The sequence below is a fragment of the Macrotis lagotis genome, chromosome X, assembly GCF_037893015.1.
Source record: "Macrotis lagotis isolate mMagLag1 chromosome X, bilby.v1.9.chrom.fasta, whole genome shotgun sequence".
In the NCBI taxonomy this organism is placed as follows: Eukaryota; Metazoa; Chordata; class Mammalia; order Peramelemorphia; family Peramelidae; genus Macrotis; species Macrotis lagotis.
In genome coordinates, this window is record NC_133666.1 from 648,720,421 (window position 1) to 648,745,452 (window position 25,032).

A 25,032-nucleotide genomic window follows, 5' to 3' on the forward strand; every position below is an offset into this window, starting at 1 on the left:
TGGCGCAGTGGATAGAGCACCAGACCTGGAGTCAGAAGTATCTGAGTTCAAATCTGTCCTCAGACACTTAATAATTACCTAGATGTGTGGCCTTGGGCAAGCCACTTAACCCCATTTGCCTTGCAAAAACCAAAAAAAAAAAAAAAAAAAGAACAACTTTTGGGGCGGCTAGGTGGCGCAGTGGATAAAGCACCAGCCCTGCAGTCAGGAGTACCTGGGTTCAAATCCGGTCTCAGACATTTAATAATTACCTAGCTGTGTGGCCTTGGGCAAGCCACTTAACCCTGTTTGCATTGCAAAAAAAAAAAAAAGGTAGTTGACAAGAACATGGCCATGGAATAAGTAAAAGTTGTCTGGGCTCACCTAGATCTTATGGGCACCTGTGTTAATGACCCACCAATCAGGACATTGAGGGCTCCAAGGAGGTTATGGTCTCTGGGAAAAGGGATGAGGAGGTGTGCTGGGGTTTTGTGGAGACAAAAAGTTTGGGGGATTCAATGAGGGAAGTGGTATAGAAAATTGAACAGGAAAGAATAAAAGATTTTGCTTGCAGTAGTAGTATCTCAACACTCAGTTGAGATTACATGAATTTCTTTTTTTGTTTGTTTTGGTTTTTTTGTGCAGGGCAATGGGAGTAAGTGACTTGCCCAAGGTCACACAGCTAGGTAATTAAATATCTGAGGCTGAATTTGAACTCAGGTCTTCCTGACTCCAGGGTTAGTGCTCTATCCACTGCACCACCTTGCTGCCCTCTGAGATTACATGAATTTCTACTGGACTTGACCAGTGTATTGGCTGGCTTCCTCCAGGAACAGTAAACAGCCAGCAGAGATGGCAGGTGGGGGTGATACATGACTAAGAATCAGCAGAGCATTACTCAAGGGAGAGGGCAAGGAGAGAAAGAGGACAGTGTGGAATTGAATGAGTCAAGTGTGAAAAGAGAAAAGTGAGGTCAGAGAAAGTTGATGACGTGGAAGGAACTGACAGAGGAGAATTAGAAGATATGAGAATTAGAAGAAAAGAGCAACCACTTAGTGTGCAAAAAATATTTATAGTTGGTTTTATTGTATTGATGAATTGGGAACTAAGGGGGGGTAATCCATCAAGTGAGGAATGACTCAGTAAAGTATTACGTACGAATGTTGTGGAATATTATTGCATCAGAAGAAATGACAAAAGGGACAGCTTCAGAACAACCTGGGAAGACTTGCAGGAACTGATGCATAATGCAGTGAGCAGAACCAGAAATAATAATATATAATAATAACAATATTATAAAGAAAACCACCTTTAAAAAACTTAAGAACTCTAATCAATACAATGACCAATCACTCTTTCAGAGAATACTTGAAACAGGCCACCAATCTCCTGGCAGAAAAATGATGAACCCAAGATGGAGAATAAGATACATATTTTGGACACAGTCAATATGTGAACTTGTTTTGTTTGATTATACGTATTTTTATAAGGGTCTTGTTTTTCTTTTTTTTCTTTTTCAATTTTTTGAAGAGGAGGTAAAAGGAACAATAGGGCTAATGAAATGGTTGACAAAAAAAAAAGAAAGGAAATGAAAGAGGGTGATTGAAGAAATTTTTAACCTACAAAAGAGAACAGAAGAAAACATACAAGCAGGACATCTTTAAAAATTCTATGTTGACTTTATACTGCATTTAAAAGGCAAAGTAAGCGGTACTTAATAAAAGACTTGCATAGATATATATACATATGTATATATGTATATATATACACAATCCTCTTTTTTATTTCTATGTCATACATGAAAATGATCACTTTATTAAGTCTTAAGTTCAGAATCTTTTTTTTTTAAGTCCATGGGGTCATTGTAGCTGAAGAAACACACAGGTGGAGGCTCAGGAACTAGAGTATGAAGCAGTTGTAATGTATTTCCTCAACAGCAGGGTTAACCCTAGGACTCTGAGAGACTAGCTGTAGCCATGTGTCCACTCTGCTGGGAAAATCATCCCAATCTAGAGTGCAAATGGGGTGAGTGAGCCAGGTCCTGGCCAAGTAGAGAACTTGGAGAGAGTTTGGGTCAGTGCCATACCCAGACTGTATAAGAATATATTTATTATAACAACAGGTATTATCTTTTGTGAATAAAGTCAGTAGTTCTCAAACATTATTGCTCAGAGCCCATTATTCTTCTCCAGACAACTGCAGAACCCTTGGAGAGATCCCTAAAACTCTTAGATAAGAGAACAAATGCAAAGATAAGTTTCATTTAATTGTGAATACCCATGTGAATTCAAGGGCGAATTTAGCACACCTTTTAAGCAGATTGACATTGCTTGTTGAAGAATACAGACAAAAGTCACATTTTCTATATGTGGCTACATAGGTAACTTCCATAATATTGTCCATAATATTTATCTTAAGTCTCTCCTCCCTAACCATCAGGGTCAGCATTGGTAAGTAAAATCCTTAGAGAAAGTTGTTACCCCTTCAGAGAAAAAGTTCTATTGTTCTCTCCCAAGAAATATACCCCAAGGCCATTTTTTTAGGTGCTGGAAAAAACTACTTAGAAGATAAAACAAACAACAAAACTCCTTTGGATACTTTTTTTCCCTCTTAGCAACTGGGAAAATTTCTTCCAGTTTTCAGAATTGTAACAAAGCTTATCTCAGCCCACAGGAAGTTGGTTTTTTGTAGCACCCTGTTTCCCAGGGCTATAAATAACAGATTTCTACAGTTTTCTGATTTTATTCTAGTCATCTCATTCAGTCAATTGCTTCCAGATGGGACTTTTTCTATATATATAAAGAAAAGGGAACCAAGTGAGCTCTCTCTGATGTTGGTACTCCATTTTGGGTGCTGCAGTTTTTCTAAAATTCCTGGAGTTGCTGCCCCTCCCCCCCCTTCAATATCCTCATTTGTAAAATAAACTGGAGAAGGACATGGACAACCCTTCTAGTGTCCTTAGCAAGAAACCCCAATTGGGGTCACAAAGAATAAAATGCAGTTCAAACAACTGAACAACTCCCACTCCAATGGATGAGCTTTAGTGAAAGGATGGTGTCAACCTAACCTGAAGAGCATCCCAAATTCTTTCTAATTCCCTAAGTAAGACCTCTATGTCCTTCAATAAATCTTATTAGAATTCTTAAGTTCTAGGTTTGTGAGCCATTTCTTTACTAGGTGTGGTGTTTAAAAGTAAGAACATATGAGGAAGTTGATCAATCCTCCTTTTTCTATATTCCCTATGAATCCCACAATAACCCTGACTCTTGGGGAAAGTATTAGAGCATTAATTCAGAGTTAGACCAGATGATCATATCTCAATTTATATGAATAAGCAATTATTAAATATCTATTCTACTCATCCAATAGCTCAAATTTAGAGTAGGGGGAGGGAACCTTAGAAATAATTTTATTCCAATCTGCTTCATTTTATAGAGGTGAAAACTGAGGCTTTGACACTCAAAGGAACAAAGTTTATGAGTTTATAGGTAAATAAGTTTATTCAGTGTCAATCCTAGGTGTGACTAGAGCCTAGGCTCTATATATGTAGGTGAAGCAGATTTCCTGTAGGTGATAGTACTATATTCCCCTGGTTGGAGCTGAGGAACATAATACAAAGAAATCTCAATGAATGGCTAAACTATTGCAATTATCTGCTGCTTAGTCTTCCTGCCTTAAGTCTCTCCTCATTTCAGTGCATCCTCCAGTTGACTGTCAAACTGATCTTTTTAAATTCCTACCGTAAATCTCTCTGTCTCTGTCTCTGTCTCTGTCTCTGTCTGTCTCTCTCTGGCTCTGTTTCTGTCTGTCTCTCTGGATCTGTTTCTGTCTGTCTCTCTGTCTCTGTTTTTGTCTCTCTATCTTTGTCTCGTCCCCAAACACACCCACACACCCACATTCAATAAAATCCAGTGGTTTCCTATGACCTCCAGGATCAAATATAAAAACTTCTATTTGATTTCAAAAACACTTCATAATCTGGTCTTCACCTAGGGTCTTTTTACATCTTACCTTGTCCTTCCCTACCATCACCCCTACTGTTGAGATCTGGTGATACTGGCTTCCTTGCTGTTTCTCAGAGAAGACAATCTTTCTCCCAACTCCACAGTATTTTCAGTGACTGCCTATCATCCCTGGATCTCTCTCCCCTCCTCATCTCTGCCTCTTGGCTTTCATGATTTTATTCAAGTCTCAATTAAAAACTCATTGTCTACAGGAATTAAGATTTTTAATGCCTTCCCTCTGAGATTATCTTCAATTTATCCCATGAGTCATCCTGGTCTCCTCATTCTCTCATATCCAAAGCTGTTGCCAAGGTTCATCCATTTTCCCTTTACAGCATTCCTTGAAAAGGCCTCTGTCTCTCTTCTGACACTTCCACTATACTGCAGACCCTCATCATCTCAAGACTGAATTATTACCCAAAAATTATTTTATAGAAACAGAAAAATAATAATAAAAATTTATCTGGAAGAACAAAAGATCAAAAATATCAAGAGAATTAATAAAAAAACAAAATGAAGGTAGTCTAACCATACCAGATCTAAAACTATATTATAAAATAGCAGTTATCAAAGCTAATGGTATTGGCTAAGAAATCAAGGAGTAATTCAGTGGAATAGGTTAGATTCACAAGCCCCAGTAGTAAATAACTAACCTCCTATTTGATAAAATCAAAGACTCCAGCTTCTAGGATAAAAACTCACTTTTTTGACAAAAATTTCCTGGGAAAACTGGAAAACTATATGACAGAAACCAGGCATAGACCAACATCTCACACCTATACAAAAATAAGGTCAAATGGATATACGATTTAGTCATAAAGGGTAATAACATAAACTAATTTGAAAAGCAAAGAATTGTTTACCTGCTAGATCTATGAAGAGAAGGAGAAATTATGACCAAAGAAGGGATAGAGAACATTATGAAATGCAAAATGGACCATTTTGATTCTATTAAATTGAAAGTGTTTTTCACAGACAAAACCAATACATCCAAGATTAGAAAAAAAACAAGAAGCTGGGGAACAATTTTACAGCCAGTGTTTCTGATAAAGGACTCATTTCTAAAATATATAAAGAACTGAGTCAAATTTACAAGAATGCAAATCATTCCCCAATTGATAAATGGTCAAAGGATATGAACAGACCATTTTCAGATGAAGAAATTAAGGCTAAGTATAGTTATATGAAAAAATGCTCTCAATCACTATTAATTAGAGAAATGAAAATTAAAACAACTTTAAAGAACCATCATATGCCTTCCAGGTTGGCTAATATGAATGTCTATCCTTCATTCTTGAAGAAGACCGTAACATCAGGGAGGTGATGCCACGACAAGCACATGAATTGGATTTGAGTGAGGGGTGGCTATACTAAGTCACCGGCCTCACTTTCTCTGGCCAGATATAAATCAGGACAACTGGAGATAGCCCTGGATATGAGGCAATCAGGGTTATGACTTGCCCAAGGTCACACAGCTAGTAATTGTCAAGTGCCTGAGGTGAAATTTGAACTCCCATCCTCCTGACTCCAAGACCAGTGCTGTATTCACTGTGCCTCCAAGCTGCCCTTTGCTAATATGACAGAAAAGGAAAATGATCCATGTTGGAGATGTGGGAAAACTGGGACATTAGTATACTGTTGGTAAAGTTGTGAATTGTTCCAACCATTCTGAAGAGCAATTTAGAACTATGCTTAAAGGACTAAAAAATTCTGCATGCCCTTTGATCCAGCAAGACCACTACTAGGCCTGTATCCCCAAGAGATCATAACAAAAGGAAAAAGACCCACTTGCACAAAAATATTTAAAGCAGCTTTTTGTGGTGGCAAAGAATTGGAAACTGAGAGGATGCTCATCAGTTGGGGAATGGCTGAATAAGTTGTGTTATATGAATATAATGGAATATTATTGCTCTATGTGAAACCATGAGCAAGCACATCTCAAAAAACTTGGAAAGACTTACATGAACTGATGCTTAGTGAAGTGAACAGAACCAGGAGAACATTGTACAACTTAACAGTAACACTGTGTAATGATCAACCATGATAGACTTGGCTCTTCTCAGAAATATAATGATCAAAGGCAGTTCTCAAAGAATTATAATGGAAAATGCAACAATACAGTGATCAAAGACTTACAATGGAAAATACTATCCACATCCAGAGAAGAACTGTGGAATCTGAATGCAGATCAAAGCATGCTATTTTCATCTTTTTAAATTCCTTTAAATTCATTTTTTGCTTTTTCCTTCTCATAAAAATCACATTCTGATTCTTCTTTCACATTAATATGCAAACATATATAGCACAATTATATATGTATAACCTCTATCAAATTACTTGCTTTCCTAGAGTGGAGGGTGGGAAGGAAGAGGAGGAAACTCTACTAAAATGAACATTGAAAATTATTTTTACATATAATTGGAAAAATTAAATAATAAGAAATAAAAATAATAATTTTTCAAACACTGAATTATTTTAATAGCTTACAGGTAGGTCTATCTGCCTTTAAGTTTTCCTCCAGTCCCATCCATCTTCCATCCAGTCACTAAAGTAATTTTCCAAAATGTAGACCCCATTATCTTACTAACCTGCTCAATCAACTCCAGTGGCTCCCAATTGTCTTCTAGATCAAAAATAAAATGATGTGTTTGACATTCAAAGTCCTTCATAACCTAGCCCCCGCCTATCTTTGCAGTCTGTTTACACCTTGCTCCCCAACACATACTTTTCAACCCTGTGATACTGGTTTCCTGCTCAGTCTCCAATCAAAATACTCCATCTCTCTCAATCAAACTTTTTTTCTGACTCTCCTCCATACCTGGAAAGCTCTTCCACCTGAAATCTTGACCTCTTTGACTTCTTTTAATTTCCAATTAAAGTTCCATTCTTTTACTGGAAGCTTTTCCCAGCACACCTTAATTCTAGTGCCCTCTCCCTCTCTGTGTTATTTCCTATTTATCCTTTACATAGCTCACTTCCTATTTATTCGTTCGCAGGTTGTCACTTCTGTTAGATTGTAAGCTCCTTGCAGGCAAGAATTGTTTTTGCCTTTATTTTCCTCCCAGACTTGAACACTGCGCTGGCACATATCAAGTCCTTAATAAATGCTTAATGATTTGATGTATTCTCTTTATATTTATTTTACAAATCTTTATCTATCTTCTTGCTTCTCTCATGGAACTGAGAATGGTTCCATTTTATTAGATCTGTATCTCCAGTGACTAGAAGTGCCTGTTACATGATACTCAAAGAAGACTAAAATAATATCACTTTGTCAGTGTACATGTATGGTGTGGTCAATTGTGGCTAAGCAGACCAGTACAAGCTCAGAAGGCTTTAATACAGGTCAGGTACCAAAGACCATATGAACATTTGGAATAAAAATGTCCCTTCATTTATACAGCTCATATTTGTAGCTTTTAAGCTACTGTAATTGTGCTTTGCTCATAGAGCACAGCACCTTCTTTGAGGAGGTGCTAGGTTCTCCCATGTCTTACAATGGATTCCAAAGTCCTTCAGAGAGATCTTTTTTTCAAGAAATATTTTATTTATTTTTAGCTCCACAATTTTCCCCCCATTCTTGCTTCCCTCCCCCCACCCCCCACAGAAGGCACTCTGCTAGTTCCATGTTATGTATTGATCTCAGTTGAATGTGATGACAGAGAAATCATATTTCAGAGAGATCTTAAGGGTAACCTTGTATTATTTCTTCTGACCTCCATGGGAGCATCTGCCTTCAGTCAAGGGGGTCAGCCCATTGAAATTGCACTCTGCAGTAGGTTTTGAATGCTTAGCAGTTTAGCTCGAGAAAGGAGCTCAGTGTCTGATACCTTATCTTGCCAGATGATCTTCAGACTCTCCCTGGGACAATTCAAATGGAAGCAATTCAGTTTCCTGACTTGGCACTAATAGACTGTCCAGATTTCACAGGCATATAGGAATGAGATCAGCACAATGGCTCTGTAGATCTTCAGTCTAATACCTCTTCTCTCCTATACTTTCCTTTGGACCTTCCAAACATTCAGATATCTCTGGCATTGCATCATCTTTGTGTACATCCCTGGAAAGTATAGTACCAAGGTAAATGAAATTATCCACAGCATTCAAAATCTCTCCATTTGCGATAAGTAATAATTCCAAATGTAGACGACATGGTGCTGGATGATGTTCGTTGTCATATCAAAATTAATACAAGCAATAGAGAATTGAACCACATTTTTGTTGCATCTCAACTTGAGAGGTTTCATTGAGTTTGCTAACAAAATGTCAGGAACCAACTATCCCTCCATTTTAGTCTTGGTTTATAGCCTTTTCAAGTTAAATAATTTAGAGGCAGAGCAATAGCTGACCTTGATGCCATTTTTGTCCTCATTGAAGGTGTCTGACAGCATTGCTGAAAATATCATGCCCTGCTTCATTTCATTGGTGAATGAGAAAGCTTGAGAGTACCATCCATTACCAAGTACCTATTCAAGCATGCCATTGTGGAACTGTCATCCAATACCTATGAACTTCTCCAGGCAACCAAATTTGACCAGAATTTTCCAGGAACCCTCACAGTTGATAATACCATAGCCCTAAGTCAGATCAAGGAATATTGTATATAGATCTCTCTTGTGTTCCTGACATTACTCCTGGAATTGCAAGCATCAAACACCATGTCAACCATTCCTCAGCCCTTTCTGAATCTACACTGGTTCTCGAATAGATGATCATTTTTTAAGTGAAGGATCAGCTTATTAAGGAGGATTCTGACAAGAATCTTGACAATAATGACTATGAAGAGGCCTTCCCCAACCCCACCTACCCATCCCCACCCTATTAACACAGGACAGTCTATTTCCCTTCCTTTATATAAATGAACAATGGAGACTGCATTGAACTCCTAGGGTTTAATCTCCTCTTACCATATAACCTGAAAGATTTCATTCAGCTTTTGAATGAGCAGTGTATCTTGTGCATTGTAAATCTAAGCTAGAATAGAATTCAGTACCAGGTACTTTATCTCACAAGAGGAGCCTAATGGCATTCAAAACCTCTTCTAAAGTTGGAAGTTCAACTAGAGAGGAATTGGCTTCAATCTCAAGTATGTTGCCTATGGCTTCAGCATTGATCGATGATTATTTGTATAAGTATTCAGCCCCTCTTTCTGAGATCATGTCCTTATCACTAGTCAATATGACTCTTGTCCCTGAGGGCCATCTCCAGTCATCCTGCCATATCTAGCCCCTGAATCCAGATGGCTCTGGAGGAGAAAGTGAAGCTGGTAATTTAGCCCCCCCCTCACTCAAATCCAATTCATGTACTTGTCATGGCATCATCTCCCTAATGTCATGGTCTTCTTCCAGAAGGAAAGACAAGCATCATCATCATCATCATCATCACCATTGGGTAGCTGAAATGTACCATAGGCCTTTTTTTGAGGGGGGAGTTGGAGGGGTTGAGTGACTTATGTAAGATTACACAACTATGTAATTACTAAGTGTCTGAGGTCATATTTGAACTCAGGTCCTCCTGACTCCACAACCAGTGCTCTATCCTAATCCCCTAGCTGCCCTTGCATAGGCCTTTTGCCCATAAATAGCCTTCAGGGCATCATAAAAATACTTTGTATTGTTTCTCTCAGTGTAAAACTCAATTTCATCTGCCTTCTTACTGAGCCAAGAATCCTATATTTTTCAGTTTTCCTTGCACTTCACTTTCAATGGAGTTAAATGCTGCTTTCTTAGAAATTAATAAACAATCCTGCTAGTAATCCTATGACATTCTTTTTAGTCTAGCTGTTTCTGAATTTTCCCAGAATTTTTCTAAAGTTTCCTGTATTTTAATTAAACCAATCCTGATATTTATGAGTGTTCTGACCCAGATAAGCAAATGAAATACTAACCATGTAAAAAGAAGATAAATAAAGGATAAGTGAGGATAGTCTCTGAGGGAAGGCACTAAGAGTAAGGAGGGCTGGGAAAGACTTCTTTTAGAAGATAGGAAGTTACCTGGATTTGAATGAAGCCAGTGAAACCAGAAGGCAGAGATGAGGAAAGAGGGTGATCTAAAGATGGAAGACAGCCAAAATGCCTAGAGCTAAGAGATACAGTGTCTTGTCTGAGGCCAATGTCACTAGAAAGAAGAACAGGGGGGCTTAATCTAAAGTACAGGAAGAATGGGTAGTTAGATGGGTAATAAAAGGCTTTTTTAAAAAATCAAGTTTTTGTTAATTCATTTTACAGTTGAGAATGTCTTTTCATTACCTATGTGGGTTTTTTGTTTTGGCAAAGATACTGAAATGGTTTGCCATTTACTTCTCCAGCCCATTTTATAGATGAGGACCTGGAGGCAATCAGTGTTAAGTGACCAGGGTCACACAGCTAGTAAGTGTCTGATGCTGGATTTGAATTCATGAAAATGAATCTTCCTGACTCAGGTTCCAGAATGCAATTTGGGGTCCACCTAGCAATTAGGAAGGTACAAAAGTACTACCTTGCTTAGTGAGGGTTCCTGAAATGATATAAATTTGTTGTGGATCCAGTTAGCTAGATTTTGTGAATTTCACCCCAGCACCATATGAATAGGAGCAAAGACAACAGAGAGTGGGGGTAACCCAAGGCTGGAGTTGACTGGGCAAGATCTTTACTGGAATAAAGAGGTAGGGTCTTTAAGAGAAAAAGGTGCCAATTTACAATTGAACTACTTCACCAAGGGATCAAAATAGGAAAGGAAGGAGAATCTAGCAGGGAATATGGCCGGGGGGGGGGGGGCAAAAAACCTAAGGGTTGGAGGGTTCAAGAAAGCATGAGGGGGGCAGCTGGAGTCAGGAGGACCTGAGTTCAAATTTGACCTCAGACAAGAATTCCCTAGCTGTGTGACCTTGGGCAAGTAACTTAATCCCATTGCCTTGAAAAAAAAAGAAAAAGAAAAATGAGATAAAGGTCTAAAAGAACTTCAAGGTAGAAGGAGAGTTGAAATGACAACAGATTATGTTGAGATAAAAGAATTTCAGAGCTCATGAAAATGAATGTGGAACTTTGTGAGCAATGGCAAAAATAAAGAGTATGATTTGATCTATGTGCAACAGAGGAGTGGCCTATAGGAAATGCACAATTCCCCTCCTCCTACTTTTTCCACCCCTATTCTTTCTTTTCCTCTTCCATCCTTCATTCTTCTCCTCCCTTACTCTTCCCTCCCCTCCTTCAGTTCCCTTCTCCTTTCACCCTTCCCCAATGTCCACCTTCTTCTCTCTGGAGGCCCTCCCAATTTAGAACCTTCCCTCTCCAGATAGCAACCCTCTCTTGGAGCTCTCTTCCCACCCCTACTCTTAACTCTTTTCCTTTTAATTGACTCTACCTCTCAATCTTTTTAACCCTTCTATTAATTCTATCCTTCCTTCATTAATTTCTTTTTTTTTTAGGTTTATTTTTTTTGCAAGGCAAATGGGGTTAAGTGGCTTGCCCAAGGCCACACAGCTAGGTCATTATTAAGTGTCTGAGACCGGATTTCAACCCAGGTACTCCTGACTCCAAGGCGGGTGCTTTATCCACTATGCCACCTAGCCGCCCCCTTCATTAATTTCTACTCATGAATGAATAGGCATTCATTCCCTCAGTCAAACTGAAAACTGCTTATAAAGATCACATTTTCCCACTGCATTCGGGGTCATCTCCACCTGTCCTGATTCACATCTGGCCTCTAGACTCAGTTGATTCTTGAGGAAAAAGTGAGGCTGGTGAATATGCACAGCAACCCCTCACTTAAATCCAATGCACTGGCCCATCACGGCATCACCTCCCTGATGTCATGGTCTTCCAGAGAATGAAGGACAAACTGCAATATGTAAGTTGAAGTCCCTTTGGTAGGAGAGCAGGAGTTGGGGAGGAGAGAGGGACTATGAACCAGTTATAAATTCCTCAAGGAAGGAAGAAGAGCATCCTGCAAGGTCAAGAACAATAGCACCACTCATGGTTGTGAGATAAATAGGGACTGAATGAACCTTCAAAGAGGAGAGATTATTGAGTGACAGGGATTACTGGGAAGGGGGCCTGAATGTAGGAATAGGGAGCAAGGAATAATCCACCTCCCCATAAGGACCAATGAGTGCTCTGGCTTTGAACAGTGTACCCTACCCCCTACCCCATGAAAAATCACTTAGATGCAGATGGAAGGAGGTTAATTAATGAAGAATTAATTCAGATGTTATCATTGTCCACTGTAACTGGAAAGGAGGCTGTGGAGGTGCTGGACAAGCCCCTTAAAATTAGAGACAGAGTCTGCAGGGAGATGGAATGTTATAGACAAGTTATGGAGATGGAGCTGAATCTAGAAGGAACTCAGGTAGGGGGAACAGGGAAATATCTGGGGCAGAGGTGGGATTTCATTTGTGTGTCTGTCACCTACTATTACAATGTGTACTCAGTGGAGGCAGAAAATACCTTTATTTTTGTATTTTATCCACTAGGCTTAATCTAGCACCTGGAACTTTTAAAAAAAAAAGATCTTTCATTCATAAATTATTGAATTCCAATTACTGGAGATTTTCAAGTGGAAGCTGGTTGACTATTTGTTGGAGGTATTGAAAACAGGGAAAGAAGTAAAAAACCAGTGCCATCTGGAAAACTGAATTGCTTTTTGCTTCTTATTTTGTAGGAAGCGGCAGGGGAAATTGTGCCAGATATGTTAGTCAGGAGACATGAGTTTGAATCTCAACTCAGCCATTAACTCTTTCTATCAAATTCCCTGGCCCTTTTTTAGGTCTCAGTTTCTCCACCTGGAAAATGGGAATGGTGGTGTTGTAGGGACCGGATGTCCTCTTAGGATCCATCCAATTACAGACGCTAGAGAAATTCTAAATTCAACAAAAATGTATTTTTGTGCAAGTCCCCAGAATCGGAGAAATCCCACAAAGATGCAATTCATCTCATGATAGCTGATATTCTATATAATGTCATACAGAATAGATGATATTATAATAAATTTATATCATGCTTTAAGGTTTGCAGTTTTACAGATATCTATTGTCAACTCCATTTTACAAATAAGGAAAGTGAGACCGAGGGATGTCAAGGGACTTGTCCAGATAGTGTGAGAAGCGGGATTTGAACCCAGTGCTTCCCTGACCGCGGAGCTCTTTCCAACAGTGAGGTTGCAACAGCAATCTCTTGTAGTTCAGGGAGCAGTGGACAGGGGGCGCCAGCAACCAGGCTGCCTGTGACGTCAGAGCAGGAGGCAGAGTATCTTCCTCCCCTCCCCCTCGCCCTCTCCTCACCTGTCACTCAACTTTTGACCTTTACCCTTTCAGTTACTCTAAATAAAGTTTTGGAGCAAAACTTTTTTTTTTAAACGGCCCGAGGAAGTCTCGCGCGGACCCAAGGCGGGACTGCGGCGGCGCCGGCGCTGGGCGCCCGGGGTCAGAGGTGACCCTGAGGCGCGGACGCGGGCGGCGGTTGCTCTCAGGCGCACAGGCGGCGGCGAGGGCAGCCCGGGCGGCGGGGGCCTCGAAGGCGCCTGCGCAGTGCGTCCCGCCTCTGAGCACCGGGGTGACCCTGAAGTGCGCGGCTGGACGGGCCGAGGAGCGGGCGGCGATGCTGAGCAAGGTCCTGGGGCCGCGCTACAAGGAGCTGGTCAAATACTGGTGAGGAAGGCCCGGCCCGAGCCCTCCCGGGGGCGCCGCCCGCCCAGGCCCCGCTCCGCGCCCCCGCCGGCCGAGAGAGCCCTCCCCTCCCCCACGCTCCCCTCCCCCCTCCAGCTAGCTAGCCCCTCTCCCCTTCGTGGACTTTCCCAACCTTCCCTCCCGCCCCCCGTTCATTTGTCTCCAGGATGTTGTCGCGCTGTCGTCTTTCAGTTGTGCCCATCTCTAAAGTCACCCTGTTTGGGGTTTTCCTGGCAGAGATGCTGGTTCGGTTTGCCATTTCCTTCAGCTCATTTTATAGATGAGGAAACTGAGGCAGACAGTAAAAGTTAACTCTCCCAGGGTCACGCAGCTACTAAGCATCTTAGGTTAGATTTGAACTCAGGTCTTTCCGATAACAGGCCCAGTGGTCTAGGCACTCTTCCACCTTATTATTTTGACCATAGCTCAACACCTAACCCTCTTTAGAACCTCATTTCCTCCTTTTCAGAACATCCTCTTTTTTTTTTTTAGTTTTTTGCAAGGCAATGGGGTTGTGTCTTGCACAATGCCACACAGCTAGGTAATTATTAAGAGTCTGAGGTTGGATTTGAACTCAGGTACTCCTGACTCCAAGGCTGGTGCTCTATCCACTGTGACACGCCCCTCTTCCCCTCCTTTAATCCAATCTCTCCACCCTTATGAAAACTCCATTGTTGCCCTTCCTAGAGTACTCTTTAGGCCTTTCATTCCTGGAGCACTTTAGGAAGTTGAGGGAGGGAGATAGAAAAGGAAACAATCCCTCCCCTAGTAGGGATGAGCCACGTGTAGCACACAGAATATATGCAGTGTGAGCCCAAAGCCCTTTGGGCGAGTAAGGAGGAGATTAACTGCTTCAGAATGGGTGAAGGCACCAAAAGTTTTTTGAAAGGCTTCCTGGAGGATGTGACCTTAGTGAGCTTCATATAAAAGTGGAGATGGAGTTGGAGGCTGGGAGGGAATGTATTTAAAGCAAGAGAGAGAGCCTGTGCAAAGGTGCAGAGATGAAAAGTCCTGTGCTAGGAACTTCTAATAAGACAGTTTAGTTGTTAGAAAAAGAATCCCCGGGGCGGCTAGGTGGTGCAGTGGATAAAGCACCGGCCCTGGAGTCAGGAGTACCTGGGTTCAAATCCGGTCTCAGACACTTAATCATTACCTAGCCGTGTGGCCTTGGGCAAGCCACTTAACCCCATTTGCCTTGCAAAAACCTAAAAAAAAAAGAATCCCATGATTTCTCTTGTCATGACATTCAACTGAGATCAATGTATAACATGGAACCAATGTAAAGACTAACAATGCCTTCGGGGGAGGGGGAGGGGGAGGGGAAGCAAGAATGGGGGGAAATTGTAAAACTCAAAATAAATAAAATCTTTCTTAAAAAAGAAAAAGGGGGCAGCTAGGTGGCGCAGTGGATGGAGCACCTGCCCTAAAGTCAGGAGTACCTGAGTTCAAATCCAGCCTCAGACACTTAATAATTACCTAGCTTGTGGCCTTGGGCAAGCCACTTAACTCCATTTGCCTTGCAAAAAAAAAGAAAAGAAAAAAAAATCTCATTCACTAAGCTGGAAATGGCAGACTGGAATCATACTCTGAATTTTCCTTCCCCCTACAAGGACCCTCCCATGCCACATGGAATATAGACACTTTGAAATCTTTTTTTACCCTTTCATTGGCAACCCATCTTTTTCAAGGGAATTTTTCTCTTCCTTAATATTTGATGCCTTTTTACCTTCATAGAACTCTTCTTTTGAAAAATCCCATTTTCTTTCAGTGATCTGGCTATTCACTTCACTAGACTCCATTTTTGATTCTTCATTAGAAGATTCCTCTAATTCCCTATACCTCCAATCCTTTCATCAGATCCATATAGATTCATTTGTCTCTTTATAGGTGACTCCTAAATGTGATGTTTAGCCTTAGCAGATAGCTGAGGTCAAATTCACACTCCTGTTCTCTCCTGAGCTTTATGACTGTGGGCATGCCACTTAACCCTGGATTATCTCCAGGTGTCCAGATCTATGTCTAGCTACTGGATCCAGGTGGCTCTGGAGAGAAAAGTAAGGCAGGTGGTTTAGCACAGCACCCTTTATTCAAATCCAATATATGTGCTTGTCATGGCATCACCTCCCTGATGTCATGGTCTTCTTTGAGATCGAAGGACAAGCTTCATCATCATATTCAGCTTTGATTGATTTCCTTGAAGATTAGAGTCCCCTTTCACCAAACTAACTGCTAGATAACACCATCATTTATTTATTTATCTGTCTATCTATCTACTTATTCATTTATTTATTCATTTATTCATTCATTTATCCATTTATTTATTTGTTTGTTTGTTTATTTGTTTTGCTAGGCAATGAGGTTAAGTGGCTTGCCCAAGGTCACACGGCTAGGTAATGATTAAGTGTCTGAGACCGGATTTGAACCCAAGGTACTCCTGACTCCAGGGCCGGTGCTTTATCCACTGTGCCACCTAGCCGCCCCCATTATTTATGTTCTTAAGCAGAAATATCCAACTACAGACATCCACAAAACTCCCAGTGAAATCACAATCAGATTAAATTGTAATTCAGAAATTTTTAACAAAATAGGTTTTAAAATACAGCAAAACAAAAATATTGTTATTTGTGATTTTCTAAGTGATAATGAAATCAGCAGGGATCCCTTTTTATTTGAAAGCATCTTGAAATTTATCAGATCTAAAAAAGTTCATTCTCTTTCCTACCCTAAATCTCTGCCTTCACACTTCCCTTTAAAATCCCATCCTTGTAGTCATTCTGAATTCTTTCATCTTCCATATGTGATCAATTGCCAAATCTTATTGAGTCTTGTATAGTTTTCCTAATTACAGGCTCATTACCCTATTTCAATCCCTTATCAGGACTTTGTAAGAAACTCCTTTGTTCTTCCTGCTTCAGGTCTCTGCCACATCCATCTTCTTCATAACTTTCAAAATTACCTTCTTAAAATATGGACATAGTAACTCTGATATGTAGGCTACTGAGCTAACTTCCTTGGGGTCTTGGTTTCATTGTCTATAAAATGAAGAACTTGGACCAAGTGACTTCTAAAGATCTTTCTGTCTCCATGAAATCTGTTATCTTGTTCAAGTATTTTGAATGACTTTTTATTTCCTCTATTATAAACTTTTTAACTTGACATTTAAAGCCCTGAGAACAGACTGGCTCCAGCCTACTTAATTAGTTCCAACCAAAATGTCCACTTATTGATTTGCAAATTCCCACCTTCATGCTTTTGAATAGATGGCTTTCCATGCTTGAAATGTACTTTCATGTCTTTGTATTTTAGAATATTTAGTTTCCTTCAAGATTCAGGGGCTCTTTTAATAATTGCATTTTATTTCCAATTACACAAAAGATAGTTTTCAACATTCATTTTTTGTAAGATTTTTAGTTCTAAATTTTTCCCCCTCATCCTTTTCCCTCCCCCTCTCAAGAGAGCAAGTAGTCTGATATAGGTTATACATACATATACAGTCATATTAAACGTATTTCCATATTATTCAAGTTGTGAAAAAAGAATCAGAACAAAAGAACAAACCATGAGAAAAGAAATACAATTAAAAAGTGAAAATACTTTACTTTGGTCTGCATTCAGACTCCATAGTTCCTTTTCTGGATGTGAATGGTATTTTCATCACAAGTCCGTTTAGAATTGTCTTTGATCACTGAACTACTGAAAAGAGCTGTGTCTATCATAATTGGTGTTTACACAATGTTGCTATTATTGTGTACAATGGTCTCCTGGTCCTGCTCACTCCATTCAGCATCAGTTCACATAAGTCTTTCCAGGCTTTTCTGAAGTCTGCTAGGTCATCATATAGCACAATAGCACTCCATCACGTTCATATATCATAACTTGTTCAGCCATTCCTCAACTGATGGGCATCCCCTCAATTTCCAGTTCTTTGTCACCACAAAAAGAACTGCTGTCAACATTTTGTTCATAGGTCCTTTTCTCAGGGTATTTTATAAAAGAGCCTTTCCCAATTCTGGAAATTTTAAATGAATTTTCAGATTATCTTTTGTTTGCTTTGTCTACCTCAAGTCAACTTTGTAAGTCTATAAACTCTATACTATTATTGCATGTTGGGTCACCTTGTAAAATGTTCCCTGTGTGCCAGGCATTGTGCTAAATACTAAGGATACGGAAAGACAAAAGAAGCCCCTGCCGTCAAGAAGTTTACACTAATAGAAGAGACGACATGCAAACTGTTATATACAAAGCAAACTCTTTACAGGCTAAATTGGAGATAATTAACAGGGAAGGGACCGGAATTAAGAGGAGTTGGAAAAGATTTGGTGTAGAAGGTGGTATTTTAGTTTGAATTGAAAGGAAACTAGGGAGGTCAGTCAGTCATTTGCTGGGTCAGAGATTATATTTCTAGAAATAATTTGTTTCTGAAAGGAGGAAGACTGGAAAGGGAAGAGGGACTAGATTTTAAAAACCTTTGAATGCCAAATATTAATCTTGGAGGCAATAGGGAGCCACTAGTGTTTTTTGAGTAAAGGAGTGGCATGATTGAACTTTGAATTTAGGAAAGTCACTCTAATGACTGAATGGAGGATGGTTTGAAGTGGGGGAAAGACTTGAGGGAGGCAGACCCTTAGCATGCTATTGCAATAATTCAGGTATGAGTTGATGAGATCCTGCCATAGAGTGGTAGTAGGGATGTTGCAAAGGTGAATTTGACAGGTTTTGACTATCAATAGATTTGGAGAGTGGAAGTAACAGACTTATTGAGGAAGAACAGTGTGAATTGGAGCAGTTTGAACTAGAGGGTAGAACTAAGCAAGGTTTGAAAGGTTGAGTCAGATTCAAAGAGTGGAAAGGACAGAACAAAGGAGCACTGGAGATTGTCAGATCCTTACATTTTGGGCTTGAGCAGCTGTCCTCTCCCATCCTTAGGCAAGCTAGAGAAAGAAGAGTTTTACCTACATCTTGTCTCCTTAATAATAGCAAGATCTACTAAAACACCATCCACTTCCCCTCCTATTTTGGACAGTCCTATCACATGCCTCTTACTTGGAGTTCTCATCAAAATGTAAACCCCCAGAGTGCACCCAGTGTTGTTTTTCATCTTTCATCTTTGGTATCCAGGACCCAATACAGTGATCTTAATAGACCACATGTGGTGGTATACAATAAATATTGGTGGATTTGAATGTGCTCAGTACTATCCTAAGCATAGGCAATTTCTAAATATAAGGCATGATGACTATCTTCTAGCAACTTTCAGTCTAGCCAGGAGGTGAGAATATGCTAAGATATTGAGGAAGCTCATGTTATATGCTATTTTGTCTTTGAGTGTTTAAATAGAAGATACAGTTAAATAATATACTATAAGAAGTGGTCTGGAAAGAGGGTTAAAGTTGAATTCTGGGACCTGTTTTCCTTAAGCTATTGAGTCTTTCACATCTTTAGAATGGAGACAGTAGCCTTTTAGGGAGGGAAGCATTTTGTAATCCTTAAAGTTCTATATAAATGTTAATTATTGGTCAAGGGACTTGAGGCCATTGTCATCTGGGAGAAGGTAGGATTGGGTTAGGGCTTTTGGAAGGAAGATGAGGGGGTGGAGGGGAGGAGCATGAGCAGAAAACAGAAGGTGTATTTCATGGCAGTGTCTTCTGAGCATTTGTGGTGCATATTGGAAATGGGGAGATACCAAGCTAGAGAGAAAAGTTGGGCTCAGATTTTAGAAGACCTTATGTGCTAGAGTAATTTTAACTTATCTTGTAAGCATCAGTCCTTTTTTCCCCTTTCTTCTTTTCTCACAATGTAGCTTGTGTTAAGCTTTATCTCTAAACCCATAATGATTATAGATACCTTTTCTCTGTTGCTTAAGGTTTCCTACTCTTTTCCTTCAAAGAATTAGTGTTTGATAATGAGACTGAGGCCAAAAAAGATGCACACAATTGCCTAGCTCTTGTGTCAAACCAAGGTGAGAGTCTAGTCAGCTTTACTCTAGATGTGATGTTCCTTCGGAGCTCACACTCCAACAAACTCAGGAGTTTCTCTTCATATCAAATGTTTCCCCTTCAGTACTTAAGATTTGCTTCCCTTTCAACTCCTACATCTCTGATCCACCACCTTTTTTGGTGAGTAATTACTGCATACATTTTCTGATTAACTCAGAGAAGAGTTGATGAAGCAACCTAAGCACAGCACCACTGATTGGTACCAGTTCTGGGGAGGATTGCTGATGGATGCCAATTAAGTGCCTTTGGGCTGATGCTATTTAAATATGCAGTCTTGATTTGGACTTTGAGACTCTAAACAGTCTTCAAGTCAGCTCAAAATTCCAACCATATGAATATGAGATTGGACCTAAGGGTTTTAGTTAACCTTGATTTAAAACAACAGACAAATGTTCATAGAAAGATAATTCTATCTGTACAAGCCCCTGTTACCATCCACTCATTGCAACAGCTTTTCCTGTCTTTTCTCCCTGCTCTTTCCAGTTCTTTCCTTAGAATAATCTTCCTTATGCATATATCTGGTCATTGAAACAATTATGATTAGTCAACTTTATTAAACACCATTTGCCAGATGTTGTGCCTCGTCCTGAGAAGATGAATATGAAAAGAGATGGCACCTGCCCTCAAGCTGCTTACAATCTTAAAACACAAAAGGAAGCTGAAAAGCTGGGAGTGGAGGATGGGAATGGCAGTGAAGTTAGAGAAGTCCTAATGTTATATAACCAGGTGAGAAATGAGAAGCTAAACCTCCCATCTTCGGAGGGTCAGTTCCAAGGCTGGTGAGATCTTATAGGTTGGTGAGTCATCTCATTTGCTCAAAAAAAATTTAATAGTTCTTTATGATTTCTTTTGTCTGCTATTCAAGGCCCTTTATAGTGTGGCATGAACCCACCTTTCTGGCTTTATCTTGCATCTCTCTTCTCTGCATTTTTTTCCAGTTCTGTTCTCTTTCCTACCATGTCTTTCATTTGAGGATGTTCTTCCCTAAGTCTTAAGTGTCTTCCTGTTCCCTCTTCATCAGATATTGAGTGCCTGCTTATCTTTAAAGACCTCTTTCAATGCTCCTCTCCTGAGCTCCACAGTTTCTTTGTTTTCTCCTGAGATTATTCTGAATTATAAAGTTTTGCTCCAAATTATTTTCTATCTGGTATGCACATTGTTGTCATGGATGTTAAAGTCATCAGTTAAGAAATGGTAGTGGTGGAAAGAACTGAATTTGGAGTAAGAAAACCTAGTCTCAAGTCCTAAGTTGTCTCTATGCCTATGGTGTGTGTGCTGCCTAAACCTTATCCATGTTTATAACATGGGGGTTATAATACCAACCCCACTCTTGTTGTGAAGAGAGTGCTTAGCATGTTAAAAATGTTTCCCAGGGCAGCTAGGTGGTGCAGTGAGTAGAGCACGAGCCCTGGAGTCAGGAGGACCTGAGTTCAAATCTGGCCTCAGACTCTCAATAATTACCTTGCTGTGTGACCTTGGACGAGTTACTTTAACCACTTGAAAAAAAATGTTTCCCTAAATTGATTACAAGCTTCTGAGGACAAGAATCATTCTTGTTTTATTTTGGGGTTTGGGGTTTTTTTTTTTTGGACTTTTTGTAAGGCCATTTGGTTAAGCTTTTTGCCCAGGGTCTCCCAGCTATGTAATTATTAAGGTCCTAGAACTCAGCAACTCCTGAAGTAGGCATTCAGTAAGTGTTTATCGATTTGCTGCCTGATGCCTTTTTTTCCTACTTTCTTTCCCTAGGCTTCCCACTGCTGGCACATGGGGTGCTGTTGGTACTGTGGGGCTAATTTGGGCCACTGATTGGCGTCTGATTCTGGATTGGGTGCCATACATCAATGGCAAATTTAAGAAGAATGATTAAGCTCTCTTTTCAATCTTATGGTAAGTCTCTGTAGCCCATTTAAAAGAATTGAGTTGGTAAGTTCATTAGATAATTGGGTGCTATTTGATATATTCACTTTCATAGATTCACAATCTTTTGATTCCAAAGACATCTTGTTTCTAATGCAAACTTGCTGTATTAAGGGAGGAATAATTTAATCTCAAGAGTTTCCTGACAACAACCTTATGAAGAGTTGGTGAAAGTATTACCCTTCCCATCTTAAAGATGAAGAATTTGAGGAACAGAGAAGTCAGAGGGTTACCATGTGACTCTGGGCAAGTGAATCTACCTCTCTGGGACTCTTTCTTTTGTGTAAAAATGAGGATCATAATTCTAGTCGGCTATCTCAAACAGTTTTGGAGATAATCAAATGAGATAATAAATGTGAGAGTGCCTTGAAAACCATAAGGCTGTCTATGAACATATGGTGGTTGAATTATTTTACACTGTTTAATTTAATGGATAAAATAGACAACAAGTCATGCTATTTGCCAGGCACTCTGAGAAGTACTGGGGATTTAGAAAAATCCCTTCTCTCGAGACATTCATAGTCAACAGTGGAAAAAAATACTGGGATAAGAGAGATGTAGCACTCTTCTCTATCTATCTCCCCATCAAAAAAGAACAGCAGGAACAACAGTCATCTAAGGCTTTAAGAGATTTAGTATTTAACAAGAGAGATGTGGTCAGACCAGTCTACAACTGTATTCAGTTATGGCTGCCACATTTTAGGAACGATATTGGTTAATGTTTCCCGAAGAGGGCCACCAGCATGGCTAATAGCCTAGAGACCTTACAATCTATGGCAAAGGAGTTGGGGAAGGTTAGCTGGTTGAAGAACTGAGTTTAGAGAACCAAAACAGTTCATTTCAAATATTTGAAGAGCCTTTCTGTGGAAGAGGGTAGGTTTAGATTTATTTTTAGCCAGCAGAGGACAGAACCAGGAATCAAGGTGTAGGAGTGCTCCAGGGAGACATAGTTCCTCCTAATGTAAGGAGAAACTTCAGAAATGAATGCTCTGCCTTATAAGAGTGAATTCTCTTCCTTGGAGATGATCAAGGTGGAACTGGATAACCATACAGAGGATTTCATGATACTTGAAGTTCTAGAACAAAGGAGATAGAAGAATTTATGACAACATTAGTGACTAGGTACAGATCTGTTTAAACAAAACGCATTTGAATAATAGCAGATGTCCATGGTCCCTGTGGAAGGCCATGCACTGATTCCATCTATGTTGCCATTGTTCCAAAACCATTTGGGGAAGCTGCATTCATAATCTTTGGTACATTTTTGAAAGACCCCATGGTAGTAAATCAAGATTCTTTGAAGGCAGATTCGATCTTTGGAAATAGCTATTCGGGGTGACAAAATATTGATTGTTGTTCTTGTGTGATATATGGCTTGCTCTGAAGACTGCTCCCAAAGAGCAACTCTAAAAACATTTTGAGCCCCACCAGCATTGGTGAAATGTGTGTATGTGGTGGTTTATGGGGGTGGCTCTAAATGCAGTATTTTTTTTTTTAGGATTTTTTTGCAAGGCAATGGGATTAGTTAATTATTAAGTGTCTGAGGTTGGATTTGAACTCAGGTCCTCCTTACTCCAGGGCCAGTGCTCTATTCACTGTGCAACCTAATTGCCCTTAAATGCGATATTTATGACCATTTGAGGGGTTTGTTTTAATGTCTTTTGTCTAGACATGTAGCAGCCAAGTGGACATCATTAGAAAAATGCCAAAGATGTAGTGAGGACAAGATAAAAACAGGAATGTGTTGTAGGAATTATTTGGAAATGTTTATTGTCAAAACCTTTTACCTTGTCAAAATCATTTCCAAAAATAAACTTGGCAGCCATATTTTGGAAGGTCTAATAAAGCAATCAGAATGCATCTAGTGACTGGCACACCCTGATTCTAGCTTGGAGGCAGATTTTGGAGAGTGTAGAAGAAGCAGTTGATAATACAAGGGAACCTTTGACCCTCAGAGCTAATCAGGTCCATTTTGAGCAGAATTGAAGTCTGAGAAGTATCTATTGGGTTTCGTTTTGAAGACATCTACTGACCCAGTATTTATCCCCTTCCAAGTCAGTACCTTCCACTTTGGAATCACTCTGAGTGTGAGGAAGTAAGTGTGTGTGTGTGTGTGTGTGTGTCTTTGAACAAATCTGATAGTTTTGCTTCTTCTTAGTGTTCGTTAAGCCTCTGACTCTCAGAATGATGTCTCCTGTCTGCTTTCACTTTGGGAAGTGTTGTTGTAGTCACCTGTTATATTTTGATTTCATTTGCTGCAGGTCTAGGGATGGAGGACTTTTTGGGGACCGCTCTTCTCGGGGATCCTGATTGGACATAAATGTGAAATGCTCAGGCTGGACTCCAAGGACCTCAATGCCTCTCAATGAGCACCTTTGATCTTTGTATAGGGATAATTCAATCTCCCTCTGAAACACGCTGGCTGTTTAGGTATTGAGCATGGGAATAACTATCACAACAGATTGCATTATGCCAGTTTTCACAGTAACAAATGGAATTAAAAAAAATCCACCCAGGTCAAGTTTGAAACCTTTCTGTGGTAATTTTTGATATTTTTGTGGCAAAGTTGAGGATAGAAGGAAGACAAAATTGTTCATTTATTCAAAAAACATTAAATACCTGTCATGGGGGGAAGGGGAAGAGCCTAGAAATCATTGCATAATGCCTTCTTGAGACCAGTTAAACATCAAGAGCTTTTCCATGGCCCAGACATGAGGTGCCAAAGGCATGACATGAGATGAAAGGAATTTATTTGCCAAATTCAAATAGAAATCGGGGTTTGGGGGAAAGTCAAAAAGGAAAAGTTTTCACTACAACACAAGGTCTGGTTTGTGATCTTGGCTACAAAAGAGGTGAAAATGTGTTGACTAGGCACATTAATTCCCTGCTTATTGTTCCCCAATGTTCCAGTCAGACAGGAAGCTGGGGATCGAGACTAGTCCTGGAAAGAATGAAGATGGAGAGGAAAATAATTATAGGTCCCCTGCAGTGTTAAACTTGAAAGAGATGTTACAACATAGACTTTCACACTTGGAATAAATTATAGCAGTCAGCTAGCAGTGCCTGCCACCATTTAGCTAAAACAGACCTGGAAACTACAGTAGTGGTCGAGGATGATTGATTGTAGAGCAAATGAGAAGACAGTCTTGGATGTTGATAGAGAATGGGTGGAGCTGTGTTTTCATCCTTTTGATTTTCCTAAATTCCATACTGAATCTTGGAATAATTAGAGGTTCTAATCCTTCGGGACCTATGTTATGCTACCTGCAATTTTCAAGATGCTTATGGATTTGTAGACTGTACAAACTGGACAGAAACCATAAATCCAATAGCAAAACGTTTAATTAGGACAATAGCAAAATCACTAACAAGGGCTTAACAAATACTCAAATCCTTCTCAGCCCTGCCTTCTACAAAGGGGCCTAGTTTCATAGACTAATATTCTAAGGGGAAAATGGACCACTCCCTGGAAACTCTCTCCCTACCCCCCCCCCCC

General features: G+C 39.9%; 1 protein-coding gene across 1 annotated transcript; it reads left to right on the forward strand.

The window, feature by feature from the left end:
• Window positions 1–13,402: 13,402 nt before the first annotated feature.
• On the forward strand, window positions 13,403–24,065 carry UQCR11 (ubiquinol-cytochrome c reductase, complex III subunit XI). The gene is made up of 3 exons (XM_074204689.1): window positions 13,403–13,605; window positions 21,366–21,506; window positions 23,798–24,065. The coding sequence occupies exons 1-2, from the start codon at window positions 13,556–13,558 to the stop codon at window positions 21,484–21,486; spliced, it is 171 nt and encodes a 56-aa protein (XP_074060790.1). The 5' UTR covers window positions 13,403–13,555; the 3' UTR covers window positions 21,487–21,506; window positions 23,798–24,065.
• Window positions 24,066–25,032: the final 967 nt, after the last annotated feature.